General features: G+C 36.7%; 1 protein-coding gene across 3 annotated transcripts in view; it reads right to left on the bottom strand.

Moving 5' to 3' along the window:
• Positions 1 to 17,980, bottom strand: part of cntnap3 (contactin associated protein family member 3) — a 126,351-nt gene that overhangs the window by 47,866 nt on the left and 60,505 nt on the right. For 2 of the 3 annotated variants that reach the window (XM_073815993.1, XM_073815992.1), the window contains exons 6-10: positions 14,833 to 14,999; positions 13,634 to 13,780; positions 13,011 to 13,272; positions 12,594 to 12,737; positions 9,714 to 9,888 (exon numbers count right to left, since the gene is read on the bottom strand). In XM_073815993.1, the coding sequence (XP_073672094.1) occupies positions 9,714 to 9,888; positions 12,594 to 12,737; positions 13,011 to 13,272; positions 13,634 to 13,780; positions 14,833 to 14,999 (895 nt within the window). The remainder of the gene's footprint in view (positions 1 to 9,713; positions 9,889 to 12,593; positions 12,738 to 13,010; positions 13,273 to 13,633; positions 13,781 to 14,832; positions 15,000 to 17,980) is intronic. The other variant, XM_065264193.1, reaches the window with a different exon arrangement.

The raw sequence follows: 17,980 nt of genomic DNA, 5'->3' as shown, positions 1-17,980 counted from the left end.
ATTGAAAATGTTTCTGAATTTTTATAAAAATTTGGTTACAATGCAAAAATTATTTTTTTTAAGAAAAAAATGTCTTAGTTTTTTTTGTCTTGTTTTCAGAAAACATATTCTTAAATTAAGATGCTTTTTCTTGATGATCAAAACCCAAGAAAATAAGTCTAGTTTTAGATCAAAAATATCAAATTTAAGTGATTTTGTGCATAAAACCTTGAAAAAATCTTGAAAATTGTTCACAAAATCACTTAAATTTGATATTTTTGGTCTAAAACTAGACTTATTTTCTTGGGTCATTTTGCTCATCAAGAAAAAGCATCTTAATTTAAGAATTTTTTGATATTTTTACTAAAAAGAAAAAAGTAGAAGTAGAAAAGCCGTTTTTTGAAGTGTAATCTAAACATCTATGTAAATCACCTATATTATGTTTTACAGTATAGGTAAAATAAGTTACAGTCCCTAAATATGTGCTGATACAGTATGTACAGTAATAATATACAATGGTACAGAAAATGTAATTCTGATTTCATGTTGACTTCAAATATACCTTACACTGAAATATGGTTTCTGAACAGAAGGGATGAAGTCTCAGCTAATGAATACGGAAGAAAATCTGCCTGTCAAAAGTCATGACAACCGAAATCAAAGAGGGAAACTGGAGAAAAGATGGAAAAGCGAGAAGCAATCAAAATGTGTGATGACAACGCAGAAAAACTAAACGTAGCCCTTTTTCTTACAAATCACTCTCTAGCCTTGCCAACAAAACCAAAATTAAATCTAGGAAAAAAACCTTGTCCTGACTGAACGAAAATAAATCTATTTGAGCAGAATTTTTATGAAGGAGGAGGAGGCCTGAATCTGCACTATGAACAAATTTTGAAAAGCGGCAGCTTGACAGCATCGAGACTCGTGTTACCCGCGCCGCCCTTTATACAACACTTAACTCGCCCCTACGGCAATCAAAGGTCAACTCATCGAAACCTTAAACACAGAGGTCTGACAACCAACGAGATGAAGACCCATACTGAAAGACAAGTACAGCAGGTGAGAGGAGAAAAATCTCACACCAGCCCGGAGATCAGAGGTCAACCTTAGGAAATGAAGACAGACAGAACGCAGGCCCTTTAGTGACCTCATCAGCAGAAACACAGGATGTGGAGAGAAGCAAGACGCAAGAAATGCAAACAACGCAATGTCAAGGTTAACCCGTCTATACGGTACACAGGGATTTATTAGCATTTAAAAGGAAATAGCAAATATAAATAGTAAAACACTTTAAAGTGGTGTGTGTAAATTTTAGCAGCATCTAGTCAGAATTGCAACCAACAGCTCACCCCTCAATTTCAAAACGCATATGGTTTCCGCAACAGGATAAACATGTTGTCATCTGAGACAACGTAGGGATGAAACGCTCTCTGTATTACAGTTTGTCTGTTTAGGGCTACTGTGGAAACACGGGACCCGCGGTGTATGGAGATAAAAATTTCTCATTTTAAGGTAATAAAAACAATACAGTTCATTATGTAAGGTCTTTATACATCACTGATAATATAGTTATGTAGATTTTATTGCATTTCTGTCAAGAGATCTTTATAAACGTTACACAATGAACCTTTAATGAATGAAATAATGAAACAAAGTGAATTGCATTTTCACAGCAATATGGAAACATCTACAACCTTACATGCCATGCCAACGTATATCAGTCCGTCCAGAAAAACGTGGAGTTTTTTTGTGATTGTTGCGGGCAAAAATCCTTGATCTTGCGGCACATATTCTTAAAAAAATGCAATGGAATATGCGGGATATTTATACAATAGTATGCGATGAAATTGCGGGAAGTTGCAAAAACTGCGGGAACTTGCAAAAAATTGCGGGAACTTGCAAAAACTGCAGGAACTTGCAAAAACTGCGGGAACTTGCAAAAACTGCGGGAACTTGCAAAAACTGCGGGAACTTGCAAAAACTGCGGGAACTTGCAAAAAATTGCGGGAACTTGCCAAAACTGCGGGAACTTGCCAAAACTGCGGGAACTTGCAAAAACTGCAGGAACTTGCAAAAAACTGCGGGAACTTGCAAAAAACTGCGGGAACTTGCCAAAACTGCGGGAACTTGCCAAAACTGCGGGAACTTGCAGAAATTGCGGGAACTTGCAAAAACTGCGGGAACTGCAGGAACTTGCAAAAACTGCGGGAACTTGCCAAAACTGCGGGAACTTGCAGAAATTGCGGGAACTTGCAGAAATTGCGGGAACTGCGGGAACTTGCAAAAACTGCGGGAACTTGCAAAAAATTGTGGGAACTTGCAAAAACTGCGGGAACTTGCAAAAACTGCGGGAACTTGCAAAAACTGCGGGAACTTGCAAAAACTGCGGGAACTTGCAAAAAATTGCGGGAACTTGCCAAAACTGCGGGAACTGCAGGAACTTGCAAAAAATGCGGGAACTTGCAAAAACTGCGGGAACTGCAGGAACTTGCAAAAACTGCGGGAACTTTCCAAAACTGCGGGAACTTGCAGAAATTGCGGGAACTTGCAAAAACTGCGGGAACTGCAGGAACTTGCAAAAACTGCGGGAACTTGCCAAAACTGTGGGAACTTGCAGAAATTGCGGGAACTTGCAAAAACTGCGGGAACCGCAGGAACTTGCAAAAACTGCGGGAACTTGCAAAAAATTGCGGGAACTTGCCAAAACTACGGGAACTTGCAGAAATGGCAGGAAATTGCAAAAACTGCGGGAACTGCAGGAACTTGCAAAAAATGCGGGAACTTGCAAAAATTGCGGGAACTTGCAAAAAATTGCGGGAACTTGCCAAAACTGCAGAAACTTGCCAAAACTGTGGGAACTTGCAGAAATTGCGGCTTTTGCAGCTTTTCATTGATGTTCACTTCATAACGTTCCCATGAAAACTGGGGACATGGCTGCGCTTGTGTAAAGTAAATGCAACATTATTCTGCTAAGATATATGTGATTTTTACTACAAAAATGCAGGGATTATGAAATCATGCAAGCCCCGCATATTTTGCGCACAGAAATCTGCAATTTATGCTGAGAAAGTGCGGCGTATTTAAAAAATGCAGCCCCCGCATAAATATGCAGACTTTGGCTGATTATGCGTTTAATCATGCGATTGCATAATCACATTTTTCTGGAAGGACTGATATAAACTACATGTACCGGTGCAGGTACCAGATCTTAAATTATGATTTAAGACATTTATTAAAACAAGAAACCAGCAACATAAGTATATTTAAATGAGAAATAATGTGCAGCAGGCTGTCATATTGAAGAGGCTCCAGGTGTTTAGATGATAACACATAACTTATATCCTATTTACAGTAATGAGGTAATCATGTTCATTATGAATAATTAACTGAAATGACATAATTAACCATCTTTAAAGACCCTGTATGTAAGCTGCCTACGATCATTTCTAACACCCTGCAGGTAAATGAATAAAACATGTAAAAAAATGCAATCAAAGTCATCTAAAAAAATGAGAATTTAGCTTCTTTATGAAGGTATATGATGGTGGTTATAAAGGACATAAATGCTGCAGTGCAGAACAATAACAGTGTGACACAAAATAACACAATGTTACATTTACTGAAATAATGAAGCATTTGAAGATAAAGGACACAGCAGGAGCTGAGTTTAATGTGACTCTTATGGCGTCTGCATGTGAGGAGGTGGATATAAAACAGAGCACATGACTTCATATTATAAACCTATCACGTACAAACTATATGTGACCCTGGACCACAAAACCAAGCAAAAGGGGCAATTTTTTTTAAATTAAATTACATTAGATTTATTCATACATTTGAATAAATAAGCTTTCCAAAGATGTAGGTTTGTCAGGATAGGACAATATGTAAAACTATTTGAAAATCTGCAATCTGAGGGTGCAAAAAAAATATATATATATATTGATAAAATCGCCTTTAAAGTTGTTCAATTGAAGTCTTTAGCAACACATATTACTATTGATAAATGCATTTTTATATATTTACAGTAGGAAATTTACAAAATAACTTCATGAAACATGATCTTTACTTAATATCCTAACTCTTTCCCCACGCCAGCGTTTTTTTTAAGTTGCCAGCCAGCGAAAGCATTTTTTATGATTTTCACAAAAGTTTAAGGCCTTCGAGAAAATGTTATTCTTTAAATATATAAACATACAATATCAAAATTATTTTTATCACCTCTTAAATATGGGTAGGTTTCTTTAAAAATACAAAATTTTGAGCAAAAAGCTAAGATAATTGCATTTTTGTAGAGAAATTTTATTAGAGATCAGATTCAGGGAGATTTTACTGTTTTTGGATCAGTGGATGCTTCAGTGTTTTACAAGTTGTGTAAGAGTGACACCTTGTGGATAATAGCAGAAATATGAATTGCCGTAAAAACTCATCATTGGCAGGGAAGTGTTTTCTCTTAATTGACGAGATAACTTGTCAATGGCATTGAAAGAGCTAATGATTTTTGGCATAAAAAAATCTAATTTTGACCCATACAATGTATTGTTGGCTATTGCTACAAACAGGGCTTGACATTAACACCCGCCAACCCGCCAAATGCGATTATAATTTTTTTGTAGTTTTCTTAAAAGTTACAAAATGATAAACAATGTGTAATGCGGCACTAGGAAACTCCAGCTCCCATTAGCACATCCTGCACCCAGAGCAACATACACTAGAGGTTATTTACCATAGAGAGCTCGAACGCTGATGGATTTGTGAATGCACGGGACGCAGTCTGAATGCATGCACGCAGACTTCTGGAAAGATAAAACAAGTGCATGGAAGTGATTGAAGATATTTAAAGTGCGTGCACACTCTCTGGACAAGAGAGGAGAGAAATTTATAGCGCATACCTGAATGCACACGTCCCAGGTTTGTCTGAAGTCAAGGGAAAACAGTGAAAGCAGAGGTTTGCACATCATATTAATTTAGGCTACTTTGGGCAACAATATTGCCCTCTTGCCATGTGTCAGTAAAACAGTGCCTTGAATTCTTAAATCATTTTTAACAGAAAACATGATCAAGCTTATAAAATACAATCTGCATAAACAAGTTGACAGTAAAATTCATGTACATGTCTTGATAAATCTTTAAAAATGTTTGTCGACGGTTTTTGTGTTAATCTTTTCAGTTAACCTTCTACACCCCTGCACCACTTTTAATATATTTATTATAAGTTAATCTATTTATGCCTTACTAGCATGTTTTTCATGCATATATGATATGATCTATACTGATACTGAACCTGGTATATACAAGTTAATAAATGTAGTCTTAATTTGGGTGGTCAATCTGCATTTGAAAGTCAATCTGCATCTAATCTAGCTAAATCAAGTAAAATTACTCAAATTACAAATTTTAGAATGCCAAAGTCACATTTAATCATATACAATGTATTAGCCTGACGTTGTCATACTCAATTCTAGTCAGAATTTGAGTCTGATACCGCTCCATTGAGCTATAATTATGAGGCGTGTCTCAACCGAAAAATGCCTCTGCACTCAATTGGATAGACCTACGACCAATCAGAGCAACGGGGTGTGAGACGTATGTTGAAATGACGTATTTGCAGCTTGACCGAACTGCTAGTTATTTCGCTACGACACACACTACAAGTCTGAGTTTGCGAACGTACATCAACACCTACTATGTTTACAACATTTCATTTATATCACATTAAGTCATACAGTAAGACTATCTCTTACCATTTGTACATTAGTTGAACTTCATCCACGACGATACCCATTACGTTTGCTTGTTATATCCATCTCGTCGTGCACACCGAGTTGCATCGCCGTGATACCCATTTTAGTTGCTTCTTTAACTTGATCTTTCATAAGTGCGACAACTTTTGTCGAATCCCGTAGGACGGCAAAAACATCAACAAATGCCTTGCTCGCGTTTCTCTGTTCCTCTTTTAAAATCAATGCTCTGTCGATATCTTTTAGAACAGACTCAATGTCAGAGTCCACACATCTGATTTCTACCGCGGCAGCCATTTCGTTGTAAACAACAGATTCAACACACGCGCTTTTTGGTGACGTGGTTGATTTACGTTACTGATCATCTGTCCATCATCATATAAAGCCCGCCCTGACAATTTGATTGGTTCGACCAGCTTTGGGTCGAGCATAGTAGCAACTCAACGGTGAAACTCCAGACCGATCTTCCCGTTCCTCAAAATGTTGTGGGCGGGGCTAAGATCGGCTGGCACCCAGGCTAACAATGTATTTTACCAACAACAAAATTGTGGCCAGTAAAAATGCTGAGTGGCTAGTAACTTTGGAAAACAACAATCCACTTTGGCTGGTGAGAAAAAAGTGAATGTCAAGGCCTAGCTACAAATACACCCATGTGACTTATGTCTGGTCCAGGGTCACATATTACTTTGTGTTTTGTTATCAAAATCTTTCCATTAAAGGCACAACATGAAAGTTTTTGTCACCAGAGATCACATTTTTAAAACAATAATGAAGGCAACGTTTAATGATGCTATGAAAGAGAATGGAACGATGGGAGATGTCGTTTTCACCATGTGATAGCTAGTTTGTCATAAAGCTTTTTTTCCATTTTGAAATCGCCATGCTGATATTGATCCTTTTTTTAATTTCTCTGTTTGTCCCAAAGCCTGCATGCCTCAGCTGATCTACGTTCATGTTTTTTTTTTCTGTACCCGCCAATGAATAAACCTGATCCATGCTGACTGAGCGACATAACAATGGTGTGCTAGAAAGCGCAAATATTTCATTATTGATACGCAACAATGACAAGGAATGAGACATTATTTAAAATATAAATGTCTCTGGATTTACAAATCCTTGGGAACTTGTGGTAAAATGTACAGTAAGTACACAACTGCATGAAATATGTGACCCTGGACCACAAAATTGAGATTTATATATCATCTGAAAGCTGAATAAATACGTTTCCATTGATTTATGGTTGTTGGGATAGGACAATATATGACCAAGATACAATTATTTAAAAATCTGAGGGTGCAAAAAAATCTAAATATGGAGCTAAATCCCCCTTTAACGCTTTTCAAACAACGCGTGTTACTAATGCCAAATACATTTTTTATATATTTACGGTAGGAAATGTACAAAATATCATGATCTTTACTTGAAACATGATCTTTTAATTCATAAAAATAAATTATTTTAACAATGTATTGTTGGCTATTGCTACAAATATACCCGTGCAACTTAAGACTTAAGGTTTTTTGGTCCAGGGTCACATAGTTGTTTTTGGTATATTTTATTACAAGAATCGTACATATGGTGCCTTTATGTTAACAGAATGAGAAGAGAAAAATTAAAAATTCAAGGGTTGATATGCTGACGTGAGCTTCGTTAGATAACTTACTTTTAATGCATTTATTGAATTTAACGTCTTAACCGATTCATTCAATAATTTATCAATAAATAAAAACTATGCATGATTAAACCTACTGCACTGGTCAAACCCAACACACACACAGCACTCCAGAGTAGGGATGCATAATGATTAATCGCGATTAATCTATACACTGCAAAAAATGACTTTCTTACTTAGTATTTTGTCTTGTTTTCAGTGGAAATATTTAAAAATTCTTAAATTAAGATGCTTTTTCTTGAAGAGCAAAATAACCTAAAAAAATAAGCATAGTTTTTATACATAAAACAAGCACAAAAAAAATCTGCCAATGGGGTGAGAAAAAAATCTTGAAATAAGATTTCTTTTTTTCTTAAACACTTAATTCAAGCTAAATTTTCCTCACCCACGTCTTCACCCACGTCCCGCCTCTTTATGCATGTTCGGATATCCGCGAGTGATGTGCGGTGACGTGCGGCCAAGATGGCGACGGCAGACACCGCCTACTTTAAGCTTCAAAAACGATCTTCAGAAACCGGACACAACCGGTGACTCACGAACACTACGTCCATCTTTTTTACAGTCTATGATAATAACTTATAAATGCACACACATGCATGTATGTATTTAAGAAGAAATGTTACATGTGTATATACATTTGTATATTTATGTATAATTTATATTATATATAAATACTTGATAAATAAATATATTTTTTTTTAATTATACATGCATGTGTGCACAATGATATATACATAATTATTATACACAGTTCACACACATATATGATGTAAACAAAAACTTTTATTCTGCTATAGATTAATCGCAATTAATCGTTATGCATCCCTACTTCAGAATATCCACTACTATACATGCATCTTCAAAGCACATTATAAGCTATAAATCTGTACCGGTGAGGAGAAACGAGAGCCTACAGGTGTCTGTGATTCAGTGAGTGTTGACTTTGCAGAAATTCCCTCTTTATTCTGCCCATTATTCACCTTAACAATAAGCCTTACTCAGCAGTACAGTCAAAGAGTCTTATATCACAAACGGTTACGGTCCTGCATCCATCTGTCTGACAAAAACATGCGAGGACCGACTTTAATATCACAACACCAGTTTACTAAGTACTGAAAACTGTGTAGTATATATACTGTTTATTGCATACTGTTTTAGAGCACATTATACAATAAAACCTGCACACATGACAAGCACATCCATTTTGCAATTTTAAACCAATTTAAAAATGTCATATTTTAGCAGTCAAAAGAAAAAACAGTGCCTGATATTACTGCACTTTCCTGCACATTGCATTGTGGGATATTGTGGTACCTGTATGCCATGCGGTGTGACAAACGTCAGTGTCAGCGATCAGTGTATAAAACTGCATACTGCGCACAGTGTACATACTGCAGAAAAAGCGTAGGATGCTATTTTTTAGACCAAGCCATTGATCAATTATTTACTAGCAAATGATTCAAGTGAGTTGTTCTTCTGAACGAAAACAGCCAGATAAATTCAATGCCTGGCATCACAATGCATAAAGCCTTCTGCTTACCTCCATTATCTTTGATCTGGGGTTATTAAAGCCACTTTAGTTTGGTGTAGTATGCAATTATACGTTCTGCATGGCTCCTGTGGGTCCACACATATGAAGCCAATGAGATCCACTTCAATCCAATATTTCTGTTTTACGGCCAACAATGTTATTTTAGCTCAGTCTACGGTCAATAGACCTGACAGCGGACCGTCTGTTCATATAGGCAATACAAGACATTACTGTACCTACAGTCTCACAGCTGCCGACTCAATAATCTTCTCACATTCAATGAGAGACGACAGTTCAAGCTTAAACTGTTTTTGAGCACCATAAAGGGCACAAAGCTGACAATCTTGCATACTTTTTAGTGCTAAATCACAATAGCTGAAGGGTCTGTAGATCAAAGTCATTTTACAACAGGCTAGTTTTGGACGGGACTAAATGTTTGTCTAACCAATGATGGAGAAGTGTTTCTTTTTTATGATTATTATTATTTTGAGAAACGATGACATTTATGCCGCAAAGACTGCTTAAACTAGAACCTAAAAACAACAGAGGAACATCAAGACCAAACAAATATAAAAAACAAACCTTGCAGAAGACACAACATGGCAATCAAAGCTACATCTGGATCAAGAGTCATTTCCAAAACCAACAACAACAACATTCACTTCACATTTCTCTTGAGATACAAGTGCCAACGGTTCATCTAAAAACTGTCCATTCAACTTTTATCAACAAACCGGTGCACATGCATATAAACATTGGAAAGTTAAAACATAATGACATCTGTGCTTACCTGTCCATGATTCCACACATGTCCATCTGTACATCACTGAAATTCCCAAACAGCATCTGCTGCACTTTGATAAGATCCACTAAACTGTTGTCCAAATGAATGAGGCGCAGACAGCCCTGAAACACACTGAAGGGATTCCTGCAGGTGGCGCTGTGTTTTTCTGCACTCGGGCATCCTAAAAATACAAACACTCGCTGGTAAACACACAACACAGGGGAATCAAGAGAATGTAAACAATGTATTAGTAAATCTAAGGGCTTTATCATACACCCGGCACAATGCAGCGCAATGCGTGACAAAAGTGTCTTTAGCTAATTTCAACCCATCGCAATCATCATTTTCACGTTTTGCGCCACGTTGTTTAAATAGCAAATGCATTTGCGCCCAATTTTGCACCCATGGCCAATGGGGTAAGCACATTTTTCTTGAGTTTTTCTTGAATTTAGTGTTTAAGAAAAATGTTCAAGATTTTTTTGCTTACCCCATTGACAGATTGTTTAGCTTGTTTTATCCACAAAATCACTTAAATTTGATATTTTTGGTCTAAAAACTAGACTTATTTTCTTGGGTCGTTTTGCTCATCAAGAAAAACCATCTTAAGTTAGGAATTTTTTAGATATTTTTACTGAAAACAAGACAAAAATACTAAGAATTATTTTTTCTAGAAAATCATTTTTTGCAGTGGATATGCCAGTCCTTCCTGTTCAAGTAATGCGGCACATCTTTTCATGTCGTTTTATGGATTGGTTTCTCAATTTTCTCTGTTTTTAAACCATTGTTGCTTGGGTTTGGGGTTATATTTGGTATTTGCTTTAGGATCATGTAATATAAAGGTTTCTACATGTTTTTGTCTATTTTTAAACCTTAAACAAGGTCAATTGGAGTTTGGGCAACATGATCTCACAAAGTTCCATGGGAAATGCACAGAATTTTTTGCTAATTTTTCCGTGGCATTTTCACGGATTCTGCTTTTTCCTATTTTCAAACCATTGTCGCTTCAGTTTAGGGTTAGATTTGGTGTTTGCGTTAGTATGTCACTTTAAGTATTGGTTTATACTATTTGTTCTGATTTATTCTTATTTTCTAAACATTAAACCATTGACGCAAGTCGTTGGGGTTAGAGTTGGGTTTGGGTAAGGATGTCATTTTATGTAAATCTAACCCTAAACCAAAGCAACAATGGTAAGAAAATAGGACAAAACAGTTGAGTAACCAATCCGTGAGAATGCCACGGAAAAGAAAGTCCGTGGCAGGGCCACGAAAAAATGTGGAAATTCTGTGACTATCCCACGGAAATTCTTGAGATCAGGTTGGGTTTGGGTAAGGATGTCATTTTATATAACAAAAAGTTGTTCTAACCCCAAACCCAAGAGACAATGGTAAAAAACTGAAAAAAAAGAAGCCAATACATAAAACGGCATGAAAAGAAGCAGCGTATTAAGTGAATAGGAAGGACTGGCGTAGGGCTGTGCAAAAAATCGACTGCGATTATCATGCGCGTGTCATCAGTAAAGCCGGTTCGGTGATTAGTATTAAATCGCCATCAGCTGCTTTCAGATGGAGCGGCATTTATTAAACAGACCCGTAGTTCACCGAGAAGCTAGGCAAAATCGGGTTCATAATCGAGGAAAATCGATTCCGATTTTCTATGCGATTTTGCCTAGCTTCTCGGTGAACTACGGGTCTGTGTAATTAATGCTGCTCCATCCGAAAGCAGCTGATGGTGATTTAATACTAATCACCGAACCGGCTTTACTGATGACACGCGCATGATAATCGCAGTCGATTTTTTGCACAGCCCTAGACTGGCGTATCATATGCACAAAAATTAGAATTTGTCGTATGTATTGCACAACTTTGCACACTGTGTGCTATTTATATGCAATTTATGAGAATGATTTGAGCATCCATTCAGGTTGTAACTGTATTTGAAAGTTAAGAAAGACGGCAGCTTTCCCACCAGTTGGGTAGTTTCAGTGCCGTTTGAGAGCAGAGAATCCTGACTGTTTTCCCAAGATTTTGATCACTTATTTTATTTACTTGGCAGCTTTTTGATCATTTAAAATTGGCTGGGTGATCAATACCATGTTTTTCTGTGGTCACAAACTGAGAACACATTTAATATTGGACTTTAAAATCGGCATTGGCCATATAATCAATACTTTCTACTCAATTAATAAAATCAGTTTCACTGACAAAACATATCAGTACAGACCTTCAAATCGCACAAACGCTTGCGTTCTGGCTGAAATAACAATTAATGTCTGTGCCAAAGATGATTAGTGTTGCATAAGACAAATTACAAAAGACTGTACTATTAATAAAGTAAATTTCCTGTGAAATGCAAGCATAATTCACATCAAATTAAGTTGTACAACGACCAACAGAAAGAATTTTACGCGGTACAGTTCATACACCGTCAAAACATATCAGAAACTAAAAGATTTGACACTAAATTGGATTTCGCTGTGCAACTTGTACGCTCTCATAACTTCTAAACCATCACATTAGCAAATCTCATTATATGTAAGATATGCGCTTTGATTGCTATGCAACGCGCGCTCTACTCCAACCCGCGGCAAAAACACGGCAGACACAAGAGACCTGCGCTTGCAGCTACGCTTTAAGCAGATCCCCAGCTTGGATGCGGAGACGCGGTTACACGCCTCTCTCTAGTTACTGAGCCGAAGGCAATTAAGCCACAATCTTTCACGAGTTAGGGAGACCGATTCGGTCCCAAACAGCTTGAAAGGTAAATGAATCGAGTTTTCTCAGAGGAAGGCGTGTTGAGCGACAAGATGGATTGATTAACGTGAAGGATTCAGCTTGTGTAAAGGGAAATAACACCAGGATTAAGGTGACGCAAGCCTGAAGTTTTACCTCCGAGGAATAGCTGGCCGTCAGGTACGACAGGAAGGGAAGTGGAGGTTGTAGAGCTGTCAGATTTGTCCAGGGTGATCGTAAGTCGACCTCGCCGGACGTTCAGTTCCACAGAGTGCCATTGACCATCATTTAAATTAACACCTACGCAAAAGACAGATGTATTATTTTCCAAACAGACAAAAAGAGTACTCATACTTTAAATACTAATTTGCAGTCTGTAAACTGCACACATTATGTGAATCTTCAGTGTGCATGCGCATGCAATACCTAGATGACCAAAGCATGCAATACGCACATTATACAGAGCACATTGCGTGAGAGAATCTATCCCACAATGCAACGCGCTCAACTTTCCATTCCAAGTGTGATAAATGAACCAGATGCAATTCGAAATACATAATGCCAGAGTTGCACCTGCTGTGACATCCACCACGATCCTCCCAGTCTTATGGATCTGTAGTCTCATCCTCGTCTTGCTCAGATAAAGCCACAGCGTTCCTGCATGATGCTGCAGGTCAAAGGTCATCAGCAGACCATCTTCGTTCCATGTCCTAAACTGCATGCTGATCGACACGCCCTCTCCGCTGGCAGTCCACGACAAAGACAAGAAACTTCCAGGATTTCCGAAGGTCACGGGTACGTCGATGGATTCTGTGCATGTGAAGCTGACGTCACCCTAAAACAGTGAGCATATGTTTATAAAGCAGAATTAACCATAATATACTGAAGTTCAACTGAGACTATTTGGTTTAGTAAATGAACACGGGCATGATGTTTATTCATTTGCGTCTATAATCCCTACATACTACCATGACAATGAATAAAGGTTGGTAATTAATTAGTTTACCCAGAAATTCCCCAGACAATGGTAATAAATAAAAAGAAAACAGGAATGAAAGAGAACACAGTAATGTTCAGTGAATATATTCAGTGCTAATTATTGGCAAACCACAATAACAACAAGCCAACAACAACAACAGCTACTAGGCCAAATTACGGCAATCAAAGATGCTTTCATTCAATTACTGTATTAATACCCGAAATCTGCTCACTGTAATAGTGACGTGCTTTTCTTTGGCCCGATCTATCACATTCATTTCATTGTAAAGCACATTCTCCAGGCATCCATGGAAATTTCTTTTGGAGTGAGATTTCTGAAGTCCACCGCCTCCACCAAAGCTGATCTGAAAAAACAACAGATTCAGGTCAGATTACTCCGGCAAAAACAAACAACCGATATAACTTCACCTCAATCACATCATCTGTTGCAAAGCTGATTATGACAAATAATCAATCTTAAAGGGATTGTTCATCCAAAAATGAAAATTTCTGTCAATTACTAATTTACTCATCCTTCTAGTTGGTACAAACCTATATAGTTTTTTTTGTTCTGCTGAACAAAGTCTGGAGGTGAAAATATTATATAAATTTTTTTATAGCAGTTTACATTTATTGTAATAAATAAAAGAATATAAAAGTATATATTTTATGCAAACAATTATCACAAAAATTAAGTTTGTGTTATACTTTTAGTGGTTTTACCAACAACGGCCACTAGGTGTCAACGGTTTGCTGCATACTCTTGTCACAAATTAATAAATGACTGTCACTAAATTATTATTACTGCTAAAAGGTTTTGAAACTATGAAAATTACATTCTTAGACCTTTCCAATGATATATAGTTGTCATAATAGATTAAAATTTACATGCAAAATATTGAAGTAAACTCATGTGTCCCGCACACGGGACAGTGCCACTTGAGGATGTTAAGCTTTGTTGACAAGTCTTTCATAGAAATAAATAAGCCTCAGTCTCAGTTTTTGCAAAATCAGAAGTATTTTATCCTTCTAAAAATAGTAACGTCACAGCTAAAAAGACGTTTATGACAACTTTACAGCTCAAATACAGTAACACACGTTTTTGTATTCATTTTAAACTTTTAGATTTCTGCTTCTGAATGATGCAGCACATTACTGTAAATGCACAGTTAAAAGTCACACAGATGTTTATAGTTGACAATTTTTTTTTAAAGACGTCAGGGTTTGTTGATTTTTGCATTAAGCTGCATAAAAGTACAACGTGAATTAAATGGAAATCTATAAACTCATTACGTGTTGATTACTCCAGTCAGGAATAACAAAGACTTTTTTTAATGGTAATTAATTTAAGTTCTGTGTGTAATGAATGTGTTTGTATGGGTTTTGAGTCAAACTGTATGCAGTGGAGCTCTCTCACCTCATTTATCTCATAATGACTCAAGTGTTCAGGCAGTTGAATCTGTTGTGTAGTTTTGTCCACAGTAAAGTTCACAAGTGTTCGTATCCGCTCGATGGAAACATGGTGCCAGTGCTGATCATCCAACAGACTCCCCAGTGATATTACGATGTGAAAATCACTTCTAGCTGAAATAACGAAAAAATCATCACAGTCCATTCAGTGATATTACAATATGAAAATTATCACTAGACTACAGATGTTTTATGAAGCTGTAGATTTCACGAATCAGTTTGAGTGATTCTCTAGTGAACCGTAAACTAGTTTGAGTGATTCTTTAGTAAAACAAAATGAGTTTGAGTGATTCTTTAGTGAACTGGAATCAGTTTGAGTGATTCTCTAGTGATCCGTGAATCAGTTTGAGTGATTCTCTAATGAACAGCGAATCAGTTTGAGTGATTCTTTAGTGAACCAAAATGTGTTTGAGTGATTCTCCAGTGAACTGGAAATTAGTTTGAGTGATTCTTTAGTGAACTGGAATCAGTTTGAGTGATTTTCTAGTGAACCGTGAATCAGTTTGAGTGATTCTTTAGTGAACCAAAATGAGTTTGAGTGATTCTCTAATGAACAGCGAATCAGTCTGAGTGAATCTTTAGTGAACCAAAATGAGTTTGAGTGATTCTCCAGTGAACTGGAAATTAGTTTGAGTGATTCTTTAGTGAACTGGAATCAGTTTGAGTGATTCTTTAGTGAACCAAAATGAGTCTGAGTGATTCTCTAGTGAACCGTGAATCAGTTTGAGTGATTCTCTAGTGAACAGCAAATCAGTTTGAGTGATTCTTTAGTGAACCAAAATGAGTTTGAGTGATTCTTTAGTGAACTGGAAATTAGTTTGAGTGATTCTTTAGTGAACTGGAATCAGTTTGAGTGATTTTCTAGTGAACCGTGAATCAGTTTGAGTGATTCTCTAATGAACAGCGAATCAGTTTGAGTGAATCTTTAGTGAACCAAAATGAGTTTGAGTGATTCTCCAGTGAACTGGAAATTAGTTTGAGTGATTCTTTAGTGAACTGGAATCAGTTTGAGTGATTCTTTAGTGAACCAAAATGAGTCTGAGTGATTCTCTAGTGAACAGCAAATCAGTTTGAGTGATTCTTTAGTGAACCAAAATGAGTTTGAGTGATTCTCCAGTGAACTGGAAATTAGTTTGAGTGATTCTTTAGTGAACTGGAATCAGTTTGAGTGATTCTTTGGTAAACTACATTTTGTGGAGACCATGAGAAAGCACTGATATCAATATGAAATGTGAAAATCGCTTCAAGCTGAAATAACAAAAAATATCATGTTGATATCGGAACATGAAAATGATCAGATATTTTATGAAGCTGTAGATATCAGATATGAAGCAGTGAATATCAGAGAATAATTGCACAATGTTTCATAAGAGTGAAAGACATTAGGAAAGTCAGAAAGATGAAAAGTGTCTCTTTAAATCTGAACTCAAACATTGAGATCAGATGTGTAAAACGTTCATTATAAAATCTGCAATAATGATCAAATGTTTGTTTGGGAGGTTGATGTGAATCATAAAAGGACACGATCTATTCTCATCAATTATTAATCACAATGACCGTGATGTCTGACGTGTTGAGCCACTGTCGGTCAGTCACCGGTCCTTCAGAATACAAATACAGTCTCTCTTTCATTCATATGGACCCCAGGGTTTCTCTCTTTTCCCATTTCTGTTTTATGCTGTGATGTCATTTAAAATGTATTGGTCAGCTGCTCAATATTTCATTCCAGTACGCCAAACACAGGAATAAGAAATCGCCCTTAAGCGTTTAGTCTTGACCTTTGGTGTTGGCTACATAGAAGAATGATACTCGTATGAATCTTTAAAATGATGTTTGGATTAATGTCACATGCACATCAACACAGAAATATAAAACAACAAGATCAATGTGATACACATTCCTCTGTCACCTCTTTACTTCTTTGTATAAACATTTTTGACTTTCAGAGTTAAAAAGCAGTAAAACCTCAGCCATGCACTGTCGAAAACAAACACTTTTGGTCTTCACTTCATTTTTTTGGCCTTCAAATGCTTTCAACACATTATTGTAAAAAACATTGAAACAAGATTCTCAGCACTTAGTACACATTTCTATAAATGTTTAAGTCACTGACGTGAAGTCAAGTGTTTGATCCAAAACATATCCAAAGTTAATTCCCATATTCTGTTTGCTTTAATTTTATGTTTCGTGTGTTATACTGACAGTTTTTAAAGTGCTTTTATGAAATGCAGTCTAGTTTGCTGGTTCTTTTGAATCAGTTGAATTTATTCACAAACCTGTCTAAATGATTTGATTCTTTAGTGAATCATGAATCAGTTTGAGTGATTAGGCTTGTTTGACTTCATACGGTGCCACAAGAACCGAAAGGCGGTTGACATCGCAGTACCAAAAGAGTTTACTTTGTGCTACTTTGATGTCATCCGCCTGTCGGTTCTTATGCCGTCACGTGAAGATGAACAAGCCTATTTTCTAGTGAACCGTGAATCTTTAGTTTGAGGGATTCTTTAGGGAACTGTGAATCAGTTTGAGCGATTCTCTAGTGAACCATGAATCAATTTGAGTGATTTTCTAGTGATCCGTTAATCAGTCTGAGTGATTCTCTAGTGATCCAGGTTTCAGTAAGAGTGATTCTCTAGTGAACCATGAATTACAGAGTGATTCTTTAGTGAACCGTGAATAAGTTTGAATGATTCTTTAGTGAACCATGTATCAGTAAGAGTGATTCTCTAGTGAACCATGAATCAGCTTGAGTGACTCTTTAGTGAACCGTGAATCAGATCGAGTGATTCTTTAGTGAACTGTGAATCAGATGGAGTGATTCTTTAGTAAACCGTGAATCAGATCGAATGATTCTTAAGTGAACCGTGAATTAGATCGAGTGATTTTCAAGTGATCTGTTAATCAGTCTGACTGAGTGATTCTCTAGTGAACCATGTATCAGTAAGAGTGATTCTCTAGTGAACCATGAATCAGATTGAGTGATTTCTTTTTGTTTACCTCACTTGTAAGTCGCTTTGGACAAAAGCGTCTGCTAAATGACTAAAAGTAACCGTGAATCAGTTCGAGTGATTCTCTAGTACACCGTGTACCAGTAA

This window comes from Paramisgurnus dabryanus, chromosome 10 (genome assembly GCF_030506205.2).
Source record: "Paramisgurnus dabryanus chromosome 10, PD_genome_1.1, whole genome shotgun sequence".
In the NCBI taxonomy this organism is placed as follows: domain Eukaryota; kingdom Metazoa; phylum Chordata; class Actinopteri; order Cypriniformes; family Cobitidae; genus Paramisgurnus; species Paramisgurnus dabryanus.
The sequence above is the reverse complement of the archived record's forward strand: the minus strand, read 5'-3'. Positions and strand labels throughout refer to the sequence as shown.